Source organism: Rhinolophus sinicus, linkage group LG14, assembly GCF_036562045.2.
Source record: "Rhinolophus sinicus isolate RSC01 linkage group LG14, ASM3656204v1, whole genome shotgun sequence".
NCBI classification, from domain to species: domain Eukaryota; kingdom Metazoa; phylum Chordata; class Mammalia; order Chiroptera; family Rhinolophidae; genus Rhinolophus; species Rhinolophus sinicus.
The window spans coordinates 21,110,566-21,127,166 of NC_133763.1; the positions used below are offsets into that span (position 1 = coordinate 21,110,566).

The 16,601-nt window shown below is 40.0% G+C and overlaps 2 protein-coding genes across 14 annotated transcripts in view; one reads left to right on the top strand and one right to left on the bottom strand.

Annotated features, from left to right (window-relative positions):
• Positions 1-6,381: 6,381 nt before the first annotated feature.
• CHCHD7 (coiled-coil-helix-coiled-coil-helix domain containing 7) lies at positions 6,382-13,672 on the bottom strand. Of its 10 annotated transcripts, XM_019711069.2 has the most exons (6): positions 13,326-13,479; positions 13,043-13,217; positions 11,922-12,020; positions 10,633-10,702; positions 8,579-8,677; positions 6,382-7,821 (listed from the first exon to the last, which is right to left on the bottom strand). In XM_019711069.2, exons 4-6 carry the CDS (start codon positions 10,684-10,686, stop codon positions 7,717-7,719), a joined length of 258 nt encoding a protein of 85 aa, XP_019566628.1. In that variant the 5' UTR covers positions 10,687-10,702; positions 11,922-12,020; positions 13,043-13,217; positions 13,326-13,479; the 3' UTR covers positions 6,382-7,716. The 10 variants fall into 10 exon arrangements, with proteins under 10 accessions (XP_019566628.1, XP_019566632.1, XP_019566631.1 ...); XM_019711073.2 differs by lacking the exons at positions 13,043-13,217; positions 13,326-13,479 and adding an exon at positions 13,486-13,661 and having other exon boundaries at positions 8,579-8,721; positions 11,917-12,020; XM_019711072.2 differs by lacking the exons at positions 13,043-13,217; positions 13,326-13,479 and adding an exon at positions 13,486-13,655 and having other exon boundaries at positions 8,579-8,721.
• A 319-nt stretch (positions 13,673-13,991) lies between these two features.
• The window catches only part of PLAG1 (PLAG1 zinc finger), a 44,587-nt gene continuing 41,977 nt past the window's right edge, over positions 13,992-16,601 (top strand). For 3 of the 4 annotated variants that reach the window (XM_019711086.2, XM_019711085.2, XM_019711087.2), the window contains exon 1: positions 14,006-14,198. The gene's annotated coding sequence lies outside the window, so the exon portion shown is untranslated. Of the gene's footprint in view, positions 14,199-16,601 lie in introns of all 4 variants that reach the window. The other variant, XM_019711084.2, reaches the window with a different exon arrangement.

Consider the following 16,601-nt stretch of genomic DNA (forward strand, 5'->3'; position numbering starts at 1 on the left):
AGCTGTACTAAGCACTAAGGCAGGGAAGGTGTGAAGAGGGGAAGCCTGTGTAAAGTTGAAGAGTTACTTCGGGGGAAGACCAGTGTGAAGTGGAATCGACACAAGATTTCAGTGGGGGTGAGAAGAGGCTAGCAGTGCTTCCTGAAGGGAATAAAGGCCAGCCTTCAAAGGGAAGAGAGAGGAGAGGGCTCAAGTTCATGGGTAGAGGGAAAATGCAGCCAATAGCCAGCTATATTTATGCATGTCATGCCCTGAACAGTCATGGATAAAATATGTCTCTTCTGAGTGACTTGGAAATATTTCCAGTTCTTTTTATTACCTACCCTCCAAAAACGAATTTCTTTTGGTACCCGTTCTTGCTTATTAGAGACTGCAGGTATATGAAAGAACTAGAATAGTGGTGGGGTATGAGTGAGAAGAAAACTATAAAGAGATCATTCTGAACCAAACTATATATTAAAACTGTAAAAGTGAAGGAGTGAAATAAAACAGCAATCAATTTGACTTTTTGTGACCTCTTCTAGCGGAGGTGTAGTTTTTGCTTTTTTTAAGGGGGCAGTTTGGGGAGGGGGGTCAAGTGAGAAGGTTATAGTGGTTGATACTATAGCTTTACCAGAGTAGACCAAGAATTAGCTGAGGCTTTCCCTTATTGCAAATAAATCCAGTATCTATTTTTATAGATGCATTTCAAATATTAGTAATATCTACGTGCACAACACAAGTGAAACCTTCTTTGGGTTTCACAACGACCTAAAGGATAGTTAGGGTATTTTTTATTATTATTAGTTTCAGGTGTTCAAAGCAATGTAATAGTCAGACATTTATACCCCTCACAAAGTGATAATCCCCCTCTTCCCAATCTACTACCCCTCTAACATCGTATGTAGCTGTTACAGTTCCACTGACTCTATTCCTTATGCTGTACTCCACATCCCGTGACCATATAAATATATATATAAATATGTATATATATATATATATATTTATACAAATATATATATATATTTATACAAATATATATATACAAATATATATATACAAATATATATATATACAAATATATATATATACATATATATATATATATATATATTTGTATATATATATGATTATAGTTGACATTCAAAATTATTCTGCTTCAGCTTCAGGTATACACTGCAGTGGTCAGGCACCTACATAGTCCATGATAGTTAGGGTATTTTTAAAAGTACACATGTCACAGTAGGAAAGGCTCTAAATGATTAGCAATTTACTCAAGACCGTACAGGCAATAAGTGGCAGAGCCAGAACTCAAACACAGATATTTTGACTCCAAATGCAATGCTATTTCCACATCCTGTCGTGTTTCACTTCTGTGTAGTAAGAGGGACTTGTGTGTGAGTGTGTGTGTGTGTCTGTGTGCGTGTGTAGGTTGGGGCATTGGAACCTTCATTTTCGTTGTGAATGATCTTTTTTCATTCAGCGCTTACTGCCATCCACAGCCAGCACCCAGCACTGACGGAATCACTCTCTTCTTTTTGCTCAGTGTCTCATCATCATTCTCTTTCGGTTTCTCTCCCTCTTCTCTCAACTTCTTTGCAACTTGCCCCCTTTCCCTCACACTGCCAATACTAAATTACGATGCTCTGAAATGACACTTTCTTTGAATTTCTTTGGGAGGACTATCAGGACTGCTGGAGGAATCTGAGTCGGTCCCAAGGCTATTTATTTGTGGTCTATAAACATAATGATAGAAGAAACAGAACAACTGGGCCCATAGACCTACGTCACTTTTGTAGACTAGTGAAAGTTTTTGTAGGCAAACAGATTTTTAAATGTAATTTAGCAGTTTTCCTAGAAGAAAGCAGGTGTTCTGAAAGAGACTTTGCATTTCATTGTGCAATAGCTCCATCCAGTTGTCTGAGGAAGAGCCCAGCAGCCCTCGGAGATAGCCAGCGGCTTCTGGAGTCTGAAGGCTGCAGGCAGCCTGGCTTCAAGTCTTCACCAGCCACTCTACAGCCTCAAGGCTGTCAGGCACTGTCTGATCAAACAGCAATAGAAACCATTCGCAACATTGCAACCTGTCATTGAAAATTGTCTCTGTGTTTATAACTGAAAAGCAAAACAAAGCCACTGTTTTTAGTTTCCTTTTCAGAATAAAGCATTTGACACAAACGAAATTTCTCTTATTCTTTTTCTGTAAAATAAAAACAGAAGGTGGAAACTTAAAAGAAAGTTCGGGTGAATTTATTTGCCTAATTTTGGCACAGTAGAGCCAGAGGGGAAGAAAGAGGAGGCGAGATTAATTGTGACTGAGAACACTAGAAAGGCTTCAGAGAGATTTCATGTGAGCTGAGCCCAAAAGGATATGTGAGATTTTAACTGCAGCAAATGAGGGAAAGCCATCCAAGTTGAGAAAAAACAGTGTGTTCAGGGAATGGTGAGTGTGGCAGGAAGACACTGTATATAGAAAGCATCTAGTCAGATATTTTCATGTCTGTCTCCCTCACTGAAATCTGGGGTCCTTGAGAACAGAGCCTGCGTCTTGTGTACCCAAAAAGAAACCCCTCCCCAACTTCCTCAAGCCTGCACCTTTTGTATATGTCCTCAGATCATAGAGGACCATGTAAACCAAGGGAAGGAACGTGTATCTTATCCTGAGATAACGGGAAGGTCTTGGGAATTTAAGCAGGGGCACTTCTGTATTTGCATTTTAGAAAGATTCGCCTGGCTGCAATGTAGAGAAGGAATTAGACTGGGGCAAGAATTTATGGGGAAAATAATCAGTCGCAGTTATCCGGCATCATTGTAATAACTTGTCTCAATGCATCCAGAATTCTTCTAAATGCAAATTGGATTTGACCCTGTGTATCTCAAAACCCTTCCAAACTCTCCTTTTATGTTTAGAATAAAGTTTAAAGGCCCTTTATAATGTGAACCTATTCACAGGGAAGGTGTGAAGAGCTTTGGGAAGCCCTGTGTGAAGTTGAAGAGTTACTTCAGTGGAAGACCAGTGTGAAATGGAATATTCTGTCTAGATTTTCTTTTCTCCTGCGCCCTCCCTTCACATATTCTGGTTTCAGTCAGTAAGGACTAGTCTCAAATACGCTACATGTATGTGCCCCTTTGTGTCCATTAAGGCTACTTATCCTCTTAGAAGTTTGTTCTTGGTCTATTGTGGTGCCCCTTTCATTCTCCCACGCAGCACAGGAAAGTTCTTTAAGGGCCAGATGGTGACTTATCACCCATGCTCCTCCACACCGGTTAGCCTAGCACTTTGCACATTATAGGCACTTGGAAAGTATTTGTTGAGCAGAACTGAATAGCAGTACTTGTACTTGGATTTATTTAATATTTATTGAGCACCAGAAACCATAAACAAAAAGACTGATCCATTTAATTACATTAAAATGTAAAACACTACATAAAAATTAAAAAACAAAGTTAAAAGACAAGTGGGAAAAATATACAGAATACATCTGTCAAAGGGTAATTTCCCGATTATACCAAGAGTTCCCCAAATCATTCACACCAAAAATCTAAAAAAAAAATGGGCAAAGGAAATAAATACACCTACTCCTTTTTTCACTCATCAGTTGTAAGGCTGAAAGTTCTGAAGTACCGAGTGGGACTGAGGGTGTGAGGAAAGACACAGGCTTTGTTGATGGGAATATAAATTGGTGTGTTCCTCATGGGAGGGTGATTTTTCAATATCTACAAATTTAAAATACAGAAAACTTTAACCTAGCAACTTCACTTAGACATGCATCATATAGATTAAAAACAAGAGCCATATAAAAAGATGCTTGTTGCAATTTTGTTTCTAATAGCAAACCCATCGGGGGAGATTGGTTCAATGATGGTATATCTAAACAGTGGAAAACTGCAGCCATTGAAAGAATGGAATAAATCTATAATCACGGATGCAGAATTATTCTAAACTATATCACTAAGTGCAAAAAGCAAGGTACCTCGAGCTCATGTACTATGATGGTCCTTTTGCCCAAAACCAACAAATAAATATACGGATATGTTTGTTATATGCATGACAAACCTTGAAAACTCGACATTGGCTGCTTCTGGGCAGATTGATTTACATTGTATATATACCCTTTTGTATTGTTTGAACCTGTATGTTTCTCAATATGTTCACTTTTAAAAGCCACTCCTTCCCGAAACACATACACGTTTGTTGGTCATTTATTACACAGTAGGAGCATACCAGGCATTATGGATATAACCCTGAATGATATATTGCTTACATCCTCCAGCTTTCGAATGGATGCAGTGATTCTCAAGAAGATTGCTTTTACATCTGCCCAGGACACCACACTCCCCTATTGTGTGGGGAATCTATGAGATGCTTCCTACAAGACTGAGATGCACATGAACACAGTGAAATGCCTTCAACCTATTTTGTTGATAGTTGATATCAAAGGCTTGCCTAACTCCAAAATTTCTCACAGCACTAACATGATACAATTAACTTATCAGGTTAACTAGCTCCACCTCTCCCAAAGTGGAATCCTGAAAGATGGCAAATTTAACAGTGGCGGTAAGGAAAACCCCTGGGACTCTGCTCCTCCAAAGTGGTTAAATAAGATCTTGAACAAGCTGGTTACAAGTATATACTGAAGTTATCAGGGTATGCGTAAAGATGCAAACAAGGAATTAGGGAATTACTGAAGACTAATTTAGAATTTAACAGCTTTGCCTGGGTGGAGCCATATTATGGTTACATATGTTAAGGGTTTGGTGATCAAAAATACCTAATTAGTTTGACATTAAAACCATTTCACAGAAAATACATTTATAGAGACCAATCATCAAAGAGCTTTGCATTACTACAAAGCTACAGTAATCAAGACAGTGAGGTGCTGGCATAAGGATAGACACATAGATCAATGGAATAGAACTGAAAGTCCAGAAATAAACTCTCAGAAATACAATAAATTGATTTGCAAAAAGACAATTCAACAGAGAAAAGCATAATCTTTTCAACAAAAGATGTTGGAACAATTACATGTAGAGAGCCACGTGCAAAATGAAGTTGGACTTCTACTTTATATCATATACAAAAATTAATTCAAAATGGATCAAAGACTAAAACCACAAAACTCTTAACCTTGAATTAAGCAATGCTTTCTTAGATATGACACCAAAAGCAAAAGAAAAAATAAATTGAAATTAATCAAAATTAAAAGCTTTTGTTTCAAAGGATACCGTGAAGATACAACCCACAGAATGGGGAAAAGAATTGCAAACCATGTATCTGATAAGAGACTTGTATCTAGTATGTATAAAGGACTCTTACAACTCAACAATGAAGATACACAGCCCAATTTAAAAAATGGGCAAAAGGACCTGAATAAACATTTCTCCAAAGAATGCATACAAGTGGCCAACACACACATAAAAAGATGTTGAACATCATTAGCCATCAGGGAAATGCAAATCAAAACCACAATGAGATACAAGTTCACACCCACGAGGATGGCTGTAATCAGAGACAGATAATAAGTGTTAATGAGGATGTGGGGAAATTGGAACTCTCACACATTGTAAAATGGTGCTGCCATTTTGGAAAATACTGTCTCTCAAAAGGTTAAACAGTTACCATATGACCCAGCAATTCAACTCCTAGGAATATACCCAAAAATAAGTAAGTGCCCACACAAATTCTTGTACACGAATGTTCAAGAAAGTCATGACCCATATTAGCCAAACAGTGGAAACTGCCCAAATACCCATCAACTGATGAATCAGTAAATAAAATGCAGTGTATCCACACAATGCAATGTTACTCAGTAATAAAAAGGGAATAAAGTATTGATGCATGCAACATGAATGAACCTGGAAAACATAAGGCTAAGTGAAAGCAGTCACAAAAGACCACATATTGTATGATCCATTTATATAAATGTCCAGAATGGACCATTCTAGGGACAGAAAGTAGAGGAGTTCTTGGCCTAAGTGTTGGGGAGGTGGGAGGAAGGGCAGTGTTAAGAGAAATGGAGAATGTGTGCTAAGGGGTACCGGGTTTCTTTCTGGGGTGATGAATGCGTTCTAAAATCAATTGTGGTGATGGATGCACAACTTTGTTAATATACTAAAAAACCATTGTATTGGACACTTTAAATGGGTGATTTATAAAATGTGAATTGTATCTCAACAAAGTTGCTATTTTAAAAAAGAGCAATGCCAGAACGAATAGCTATAGGATGAATGTTGATATTGGTATGTACATTTAAAGAGGTGCCATTTAAATTCCAAACCCTTAAACAACCATACTTAAAAGTACTGAAATGCTTCTCACCCAAGTATGCATTAATTGCTTGTCAGGTCCTATTTTAATCCATCATTTTTAGAGCAATCAATACAAATCAAAGAATTTCTCAATCCAAAAATTTGAATAAAATTTTATTCAAAATGAAATCACATTTTATTCCATTAGAATCACATTTAACAATCAAGGTCCTATGACTTAAAAACATCTGAGCTGTGTTTTGGTCTAAGACCAACGTTGTTAGCAGCCATTAAAATTATACTCTTGATCCTGGACCAGATGAAGAAAAAGGACACATCTATTGTTTTCGTTGATTTTCTAGTACACGTTAACTTTTATTAAATGTCTTTTATAAAACTATTCTGTAAATGAAACAAACTGGATTTTAGAAGCCGGTGGATATGAGAGCTGCTACACAATCCACCCTGCTCACCATACCATTCTTGTTTTTTTATCACAATGAAGTTGAACTCTACTTTCATCCCAGTGTTGCAAACACCTGATGAACCTCATACCCTTTCCTGCCCATCTCATCCTGAAAATAGAAATCCTACTTCTAAGACACTCACTTTTTCCCCCATTACCATGGTTCAAGGCATAATACTACTATGTTTCCCCGAAAAATAAGACCTAACCGGAAAATAAGCCGAAGCATGATTTTTCAGGATGACATCCCCTTAACATAAGCCCTAATGCGTCTTTTGGAGCAAAACTATATATAAGACCTGGTCTTATTTTCGGGGAAACACGGCATGCCTTCAGAAAGTTAATCAATATTTATGAATTTTAGTCACAGAATACTTTAACCAGGCCTTTCTTTAAAGAAAGAAAATAAAGAACACCAGTCTCTTGCATGCTATTTATTGAAGACAGCCTTCCCGCACTCCTGCTTCCCGCCTGGTGAATGTACTAACCTAATTTAAAAAGTGAGTTAAGTAAGGACAGAGATCTTAGTAATGAGCATCAGATTTGAGGCCCACCAGACATGCACTCTTAACTTACCTCCCCAGTCTTCCCGCCCGGCACTCCTACCCACCTTAAACTCTAGGTGGAACGGTCTACGGACAGCCCCCTGAATTTGGCTCATGCTTTCCTCCCATCATGTCATTGCTCACAGGAAACACTGCCTTCCTTTCATCCCCATTACGTCTTTACTTGTTCACATCTTACTTTTCTTTCAAGACCCGGAGGAAACGCTCAACTCGTCATGCAGCCTTTCCTAACACTCCCCTGACTCCAGGAAGGAAGTAATGTAAACTCAGTGACACAGCACAGTCAGCAGGGGCACACTATCATCCTGGCACCGAGAGCTAACACAAAGGACACGGGTTTAACGTAATTTAAGAACTTGAGATCTGGCTGGGTAAGGCCTATAAGGTCCTAGAAGATTATCGTCATCATTAATTGAAAATATTCATCTGCTTTTAAATAAACAATTTTAATGCAAACATTCAATAGGGCATCTTTCCCATTGCTCCCAAGATTTCGTCTCTTTCTACTGCTGTAGGCATAGGTGGCTTCACTCCATTCTGTCTTCTCTTGAGCATGACAGAATTCTGTGTGTAGGTATAAAAAAAAGAAAAAGAAACCGAAATTAGTCATGTATTAAATGCCAGTCATTTGCCAGTAAATTATTACTGCTTCCTCAAAAAGGAAATTCTAAAAGCCAAGTTTAAAAAAAAATCCAAAAAATGGATTCTAGGACTCCAGATAAAGTTTTCAAACTATTAACAATTACACAGAAGTGATTATTCCCACAGGAATATGTTAATTATAACTGGGATGAGGATATGCTGTTTAACTATAAGAGCACAAGTGTTCTGTCCATTAATGAAACCAACACTTAATTTAGCAGAGAGAAAGGAAGGAGCTGGGTCCAGTGCTCACAGAAACAGAAATTACATGCCAATCTTTCAAGAAAATGGGACCATTTTAAACTACCCTGGGTGGTGGTGGGAGAAAAGGAGGCAGAAATGGAAGCTTAATATGTGTTATGACAAGTTATCCATTCTGTTCATCTCCAAAAAAGAACTAAAATTATAACAAGGTTATTGTTTTAGGGCTGCAGGTATTTACACACCTAGGATGACCACCTATATTAGAACTCTATCCTTATTCCTTGGAGTGGGATAAGGCAGCTACGAAGAGCATTCAAGGATTCTTTAGGCTAAAATAACACACTGAGGATAAAGTAGAAAAGTTAAGTCTCCCTAAGCTATCCCAAAAAAAGGATTGTAGGTGCTAATTTCAGGCTTTAGTTTCAAGCCTAAGAGATGAGTTAGACTCTAACTCACCTAACAAAGTTAGACTTACCCAGAATTTCCGGCAGTTTTTGTACTTCAAGAAGTAAGTGGAACACCTTTCCCTATCATAGTTATTTTCATCCATACATCTCGTAGAAGCATCAGATTCCTTAAATATGTAAGACAGGCGTCATTTGAGAGATGGAATAGGATCTAAAACAAAACAAACAAAACCTAAAAACTTTCTGAAGCTGCTTCCCACCAAAGCAGCTAATATGAAATAGTTCCTTTTTATTCATTTTAACGAACTTTTAATGAACAAAAACTGAATTATCTTTCCAACTATTCCAGCACTCATTCTGCCGAGGGCAGACATCCTTTTCATAGTTTGGGTCAGTTTTCTGAATATCTAATCACAAGAATTTGAGCTGAATCACTGACTGAGATCATTTAACCTAGTAACCGTTTAACAAAGAAGCTGAGTGAGGCAAGGTACAACGTGCTCCAAACTACTGCTGTGCAGCTAGAATCAAAATCGGCTCCCAACTCAGAGCAGCTCTCCGGCTTTTCCAAGTTCTCACTTTGACTTGAATGTTTGATGTTAATGCTGGTTTCTAGATTGCAAGTAAATCACTCATAACTGGTCTGCACCAACGCAATTTAAATTAACACCATTTATTTCAATGTCAATGTATTTTGGCTATCATTCACTTCAGTATGCAAGTAAATACACTGTTGTGTAAGCAATTTTAATAGATATCATTAATATCACTTCAAAACCAAAGTGAGCAACACAGGACTATGAGTTCAAAGAAGAGTATCTGCCATTTGGGAATTAAATTTAAGCTGTGTGAACTGGAAGTAGATTGGATAACAAACTTCAAAGTGAAAGGTATGATTCTGAATGGTCACCTAAAGGAAAGCTTTAACTGAAAGGGTGGGTAATTTGCTTCATAGATTTAAGAAATATATTCTATCTAAAGAGGTTTAATAAAGCAGTTGAAACCATCGAATACACAGAACAAATCTAAATTTCTATGCTAAATAGTTAACGAATGTGTACATTTATTTGGAAAATGCATATAGGATCAGGGACTATCATTTTCTTAGCCCCATCTGAGGCCCGCATTATTCAAGGGTGACAAAGCCATAAGTTAGTACTGCTAGTCATACCAAATAAATGCCAATAAAAGCTTATTATTACAACAAAATATTACATTTATGTGATATCTCTGTGAAAACCTTTAGGCTTTAAATAGGCAAAATCTATTCTCAGCCCCTTACTCTCAGCCAGGTAGTCTCAAGAACATGATGAAATTATTACTATTAAAACAAATTTCAGCACAGTTTTAAAAATATCACCCTTGCCAATTTCCATGTCTGGACTAAAAATTTCCCTCAGTTTTACATATGTTTGTCTAATATTACAGTGACAACTAAATGCTTGCATAGTATACAAACAAGAGAAACTTAAAAGAGATAAATCTTTGTTAGTTATAGTATGAATATCTTAAAAGTGCTCTAGCGAAATAAGGATCCGCTGGCTAGGAATATTTTTTTGTACAGAAATAACTTTTAAAAGAACTGCAGAAAACAGAAACAGACTGGTACAGTAGATACAGAGAACAAACTGATGGTTGCCAGAAAGGAAGGGGTGTGAAGGGATGGGAGAAAAAGGTGAAGGAGAATAGATGAGGTACAAACTTCCAGTTACAAAATAAATAAGTCATGGGGATGTAATGTACAGCACAGGGAATGTAGTCAATAACACCCCAATAATTTTGTACAGTGACAGACAGTAACTACTTATCGTGATCACATCAGAAGGTATAAATGTCGAATGTACACCTGAAACTAATAAGTCAACTATCCTTTAATAACTAAATTAATGAAAAATAACAACAAATAAAAATAGTTAAAAGATCTAAGTGAATATGTACTGGATGTCTGGATAGGAGGAAATGTAAAACTTCTATATTAAAAAAAATCCCATTAAAATTAAAAAGCAAATAAACTGAGAAAAACATGAGAAAAAAGAACTGCAGAAAACAGATGCCCACAAAATCAGAAGAAGCCTGTTTTTCCAACTTAACGCTCATTAAAATTAAAAGCAAACCACCTTACCGACAAGCAAGGATTTATGTCAGGATCTCTCAGCCTCCGTGCTACCAGGGGCATCCTATCGGTCTTCTAACTGCAGATAGATGTTAGGGAAAAGAGTTATACAGTGGATGACAGAAAATGAATCAGTGAATCTCATTAGCCCCATAATTACTTGAAAATTAATTTGGGCATACTGATTATATAGTGAGGAATTTTGTGTATCCTCTGTATTTTGAGAATAAAGACTTTGATGTGTTTTTCCTTTGCACTGATTGCCCTGGTGCCTCAGCATAAAGGCCATATTTAAATACATCTACTGAAATTTCATTATAATGTCCAGAAAGAAAGATAGTTCAGCTATAATTCAGCTTTCTTCTTATTTCTCAAGATTAAGCAATTAAATATACTAACAAAACCTAAGCATGCACTCTATTATTTCCTTATTACATATTGATTATACAAAACACTGTTGAATAATGTAGTTCAACTCATCTTTAGCAAAAACATTTGTTAACTAAAGAACCTATGGCCAGCACTGTGGTGGCCAACATACCAAAACAGAAAGCTACTGCTTAGTTGACATTTCCGAAAGTTTAAAAAAAAAAAAAAGAGTTGAAACTTTACTTCCAGTGGCATCTTCTATCTATTTGATACTTCCCTGGGTTGAAGGAATCAGGGAATGCTACTGTGTGTGATTCATTAATCTTCAACTCAAGCCTTACAGATACAGCCTGCAGAAATCTTTATCAATTGAAGGTGATCACAGTCTCCTAAGAGCCATTTTGTGATTCCATGTCGAGTTATATATTAATATAAAAGGTATGTCAACTATATCCCAGGACAATTGCTCCCTATAATGGAGTTCAACTGAAACTGGTATGCCTATTATCTTCAAAGAAAGGTTATAGAAAGAAACTAAAAAACATTTAAAAACCAATAATTAACTAACTTAAATATTTCAGTGATTTTTTTTTTCTTTTTTGGTTTCAATATATTGGTATACCATGGATAAGCCAGCCACAAATATTTTTAAATGCTCGGCACTAAGTTTAAGGAGCTGATTTAACTTATATTCCCAAATCCTGATCTAGCTTAATCATCTTCCAGCTAAAGATTGAAGGAGAAGCCAGCAAATAATGTACTATGACCTACAAAATACCACAGAATAAAAACTATGTCTGTAAAACCACACAGAGGTCAGAATTTTTGTATGAAATGGTTTCTCCTTTCCTTGCCCAAGACGGGACGATCAAAAACCATGTCGTGTTAAAAGAAATGAAGTACATTCAAGAAAAATAATCAAACCTTACAAGCTCCTGAAAAGTGAAGGTATTCTCAGTCAAGAGTCACCTAGTTCAGTTTCTTTTGTTGTGGTAAACATCAGGTTGTCCAGGCTAAAAGAGACCAACCTTTGCAAAGAAGGATGGAAAAAAGTTTAGTCATTCGGGGTCCTTTAACTTTACATACAGACTAAGTAATCCTTTTATTTTATGATTTTCATTGGCAATACATGAAGATGGCTAACAGAAACTTCTTGGCAAAAAGGAAATTTAAGATGCTGTTCAACTATATCTAAAAGCATCTTCCTCTACTGAACACAATTCTTTTGCAGGCTTGACTTCTTCCTAGAGAGATGATATTCATAGCTTTGCTTTTTATAGCTACTCTATGATGTGAGAACACAGAACTCTGTTTAGCTGTTCATATTCCTTGGATATAATCTCAACAAGGATCAGACATAGTAAAAATTCAGGTTGCATGCCTTACATGAAAGCGTCCTACTGTGCATTTTATTATCATCATTAGTCAGGATTTAAAAAAAATATCTAGGTAACATCACACATACCCCAATTAGTTTTGCAGCATGAATTTATTCACATTTCATTTCTTTTCCCTTCCGAATTCTAAATACAAGTCAAGCTAAGTTTGGATTTTCGAATGTCACCTTCTTTGCATAAATTCCTGATGTATTAACTGGAAATGTCAATTTACAGTGACAAGTGGGGCTAAAGGGCAAGATCAAGAGTCCGTTAGAGAGGCCTCATCTACTTTGTGAAGGTACTAAACAATGTTCCAAAGCTCTACTTTGCCAGAAAGAAAACCAAAAAGTTGGAGAGGCCACACAAACAAGCACAGCCGGTGTCAGGAACAAATCTTCTCCAAAGGGCAAACTACTTAAAAAAAGTATTTCTTTATTTCCCATCCAGTTGTTCAAGTACCCACCCTCCAAGGAGCTATGAAAGAGGAGGGGGAAGGGACCTTACTGAACATGTCCATGCCACATGCTGGCCAGAAAGTAGACAGGGTCTGTGGTTGTGATAAAATGCAGGTGCAACTATTGGGAGGGTGAAGCACGTCATGTTAAGAACCTAAAGCCCTTCACCCACTGATAGGTGCAGAGTCAGGGTGGCAGGAAGTTAGGGTGGCATACCGGAGGGAGGCAAGGAAATCGAATGAAGAAACGGGAGAGATACAAGCCCGAGGCCTCGCTGCCTTCCGCGATGCTGCCTGTCTGTCCAATGGTGGATAGCGGGCACAGGTGAACACACCTTGCTTCGACCTTAGACAGTGCCAAGTGGGGCTGGGAGCGAGGAAAACGCAGGAAACTGGGGGTGGGAGCAGGCAATTACGCTTCAAAAGCTGGGAAGGAGGATGAAGGAAGAGCTGGGGGTGCCCGGGCAGGGGTCACCTTCTTCGCCGCCGCCCGAACAGACCTGTATCGCCGAGAGCGACGGAAAGGGACCCGCGGTGCGGCTAACCCTGGTAGAAGCGACTTCGCGCGGAAGTGGATTCGGCCCCGATGCGACCTAGGTGCGGCCTTCTCTTCCCCCTTCACTGCAGCCGCCGCGGAGGGAGGGGCGCGGGACCACTCACCTCGGGTTACCGCTTCGCCAGCGCCCGGGCCGTCTCCAGCTCCAAACACGTCAATGGCTCACGCAGCTAGACCTTAAGTAGTGCGCATCCTAGTTTGCTGCCCCCGCTCCCCAGTGGCCAGCGGCCCAATCGGCGCGCGCCGCTGCCAGACTGACAGCCGAGAGGGGCCTTGCACGACAGGGGCGGGCGGGTCTTGCCCCACCCCCAGCTGGTGGGAGGAGGGCTCGGGAGGGAGGAGTGGGCGGAGCGGCGCGCGCGGTCCCGCCCTCCCCCGCCCCGCCGCGCCCCCAGTGCCACCGCCCGCCTCTTAACACTTCTGCTTGATGGGCCGCGTCATAGGCCAATAGGCGAGCCCATCCCTGGCGGCGGCAGCGCCTACTGGCCCGGCCCAGGGCGGAGCGCGCGCGGGGGGCGGGCACAGCGGCGGGCGGGGGCCGGGGGCGGGCCGGCGGGAGGCGGGGGCGGTGGCCGAGCAGGCTCGGGGAGGCGGTGGTGGGCGCGACGTCGGCGGCGGCGGCGGCGGTGGCGGCGGCAGCTGCAAGTTGGGCTGCAGGGGCAGCGCATACACTACAATGGCTGCTGGAAAGAGGCGTAAGGAAACAATTTCCAGGCCCGCCGCGTCCAGCCCGAAATATGAGAAAAAAATTATTAGAAATTCCGCGGGCGGTGTAAAGGCGGCGGACGGGCCGGAGGGAGGATGTTAAAGCCCCGCGGTGAGTTCTCCCGGAGTCCGGGGCGGCGGAGAGGCGTTTAGCGGGAGAAATATCAGGGTTATTTAAATTATGGGACTAGCCGAGGGGGCAGAGGAGCAGCGGCGGCGGCAGGAGGAGGAAAAGTTTGTGCTACTCTCAGCCCCTGCTCAGGACCCCAGAGAGAAAAATAATAATAAAAAATAAAATAAAATAATTAAGCGAGGGTGTGAGGACTCCCGAAGTCGCTTCTGACAGGGCAGGGGGCGACGCGGCTGGAGACCCAAAGGTGAGGTCGGTGGGAAAAAAAAAAACCCCTTTATTCAGGGTCTGGAAAGTTTGAAAAGTTTTCCTCCTCCTCCTCCTCCTCCTCTCTGGTGCTGTGAATATTGTGACAGCGGCAGCGGCAGCAGCGAGAGCGGAAGACATTAGAGACCCGAAAAATAAGGGAAAAATTAATATAAATTCAGTTTTGAGAGTAAACTCTCCGCATTTTCCACCAAAACATCCCGGGGGAAGGTCGCTTCCCAAAGGGCCTGGCGGAAACCCGCAGTCGGCAATATTTGGGGGGCACTTTGAGTGACTTGGGGTAACTTTGCCCCTTTTTCAAAAGAGGTTTTTCTTTTTTGGAGAAATGAATTTGTTTTTGCCCTTTCCTCAGGTGGGCGAGTCGGGGTCCGGGTGCGGGGTCTTCGGGGAGGTGTGAACCCTGGATGTGTGGCTGCGAGGGGGGGGTAGGGGGAGGGGGTGCTAAATGAAAGCAGGAGATCTGCACAGAGCAGGGACAGCTTGTTGTCAGTATCATAAACAACCAAAATGGAGGGAGAACTCAGGCATATAACCAAATAAAAATTTTTAAAAAATCGCAAAAAATCCCTAAAAATCCGGGATGCTCCCCCTTTTCTCGCTAAAGGTAAAAGTATGAACCGCCTTTCCCCTGAAGTCCATTTTGACTTTGCAGGGACCAAGGAGTTAATATTTATTTATTTTTTAAAACTTTCGAAGGGCAAAAGCCTTTTATAACTCAACCGACAATGAGAAAACGTGAAAATCCGATGCAAGAGAAGGAGGAGGAGGGAGGGGGGAGGTGGTAGTGCAGAAACTGCTAAACTTATTGGTAATGTGGACTGATCTGAGATAAGATAAACACTATATTTGCTATTTTATAACTCTCTTTTGATGATCTTTGCGGTTTTGGGGGGGTTTGGTAGAGAAAAAAGTGATGCCATTTTTCTTAATAGAGTTAATATGTGTGATTGGAAGAATAAACCTTTCCGGCTTTAAACTGCATTTTCGTCGCATTTATGCTTCAGGTTTTGTTAGTGGCTCCCTCCTTTCTTTAAACTAGGCTCTACGGAGGAGGGGTAGAGAGGTGATGTTGCACTACGAGACTGGAGTGCAAGACTGGAGCACCTTTTGGGGAGGGGTGGGGAGTTGCTTGGCTTCACCCTTCCTGACACGTTTGCTTCACCTGTTCATCCTCAGTAAAGAATGTTAGCTGAGGTTTTCTGGTTTTATGTATATAAAAGCATGGTGCCTCTTGCATCACATTGAAGTTAATGGGAAAGTGCTACTGATGTTGGTTCCACGTGGGATATGGGACACAGCAGGGCATTTTAAAGGGACAGCTTCTCTTTTCTTAATGATTTTCATCACCTACACAGAGTCAATGTCTGAGGACCAAAAGCAGAGGTACTGGGAGGGTGTGTGGTGATAGAAGAGCCTTCTCTTTCCATTACTCAAGTGCACCCACCTTTAGGAGTGATGGAGGGAAAGGAGGGATAAACAAGCTCAACAGAAGATGGATATTGTGTAGATTAGTTTGTTTCCAAATTGTTCTTTTGTGTAACAAGCCCTCCCAGGAACTTTTCATGTTAAGTTGCTTTGCTTTGGAAGCTGATTTTGGAAGGAATTGTGGAAAAATGGAAATAGTTTAAGGTGTGTGGTGTAATGGTATAGTATTATTGAACAGTTATGAATTCTGTGCAGTGAGATCAAAGAGCTATGTATGCCCATAATGTGATTTTACAGCCATTTTGTAAAAAGCTGTAAAATACCTAATAATCAGTTTGGCTTAAGGTATAATGAGGACTTCTGGTTGAAAACTGTAGACAGAGTGGTGAAGATTCTGTAAGCAATAGGCATTTCTTTAAGGAAAAAAAAGTACATACACTAACACCATGGAAAAGTTTACGTATACCCATTTTTAAAGCCCATCCTGTATACACATGCTGTAACTGCACCTTTGAAATTAAAAGATTTTAAAATCCTGAGACCTATCAATTGCCTCTTTTAAGTTTATGTATTTGTTATTTAACAGGAAATATTTACTGATTACAAACTATTGTCATCTCTAATGGTTTAGATTTTTATAATATTTTCAAAATTTAGAATATGTAAATTGTTAGCTGTATTCTATTTGGGATT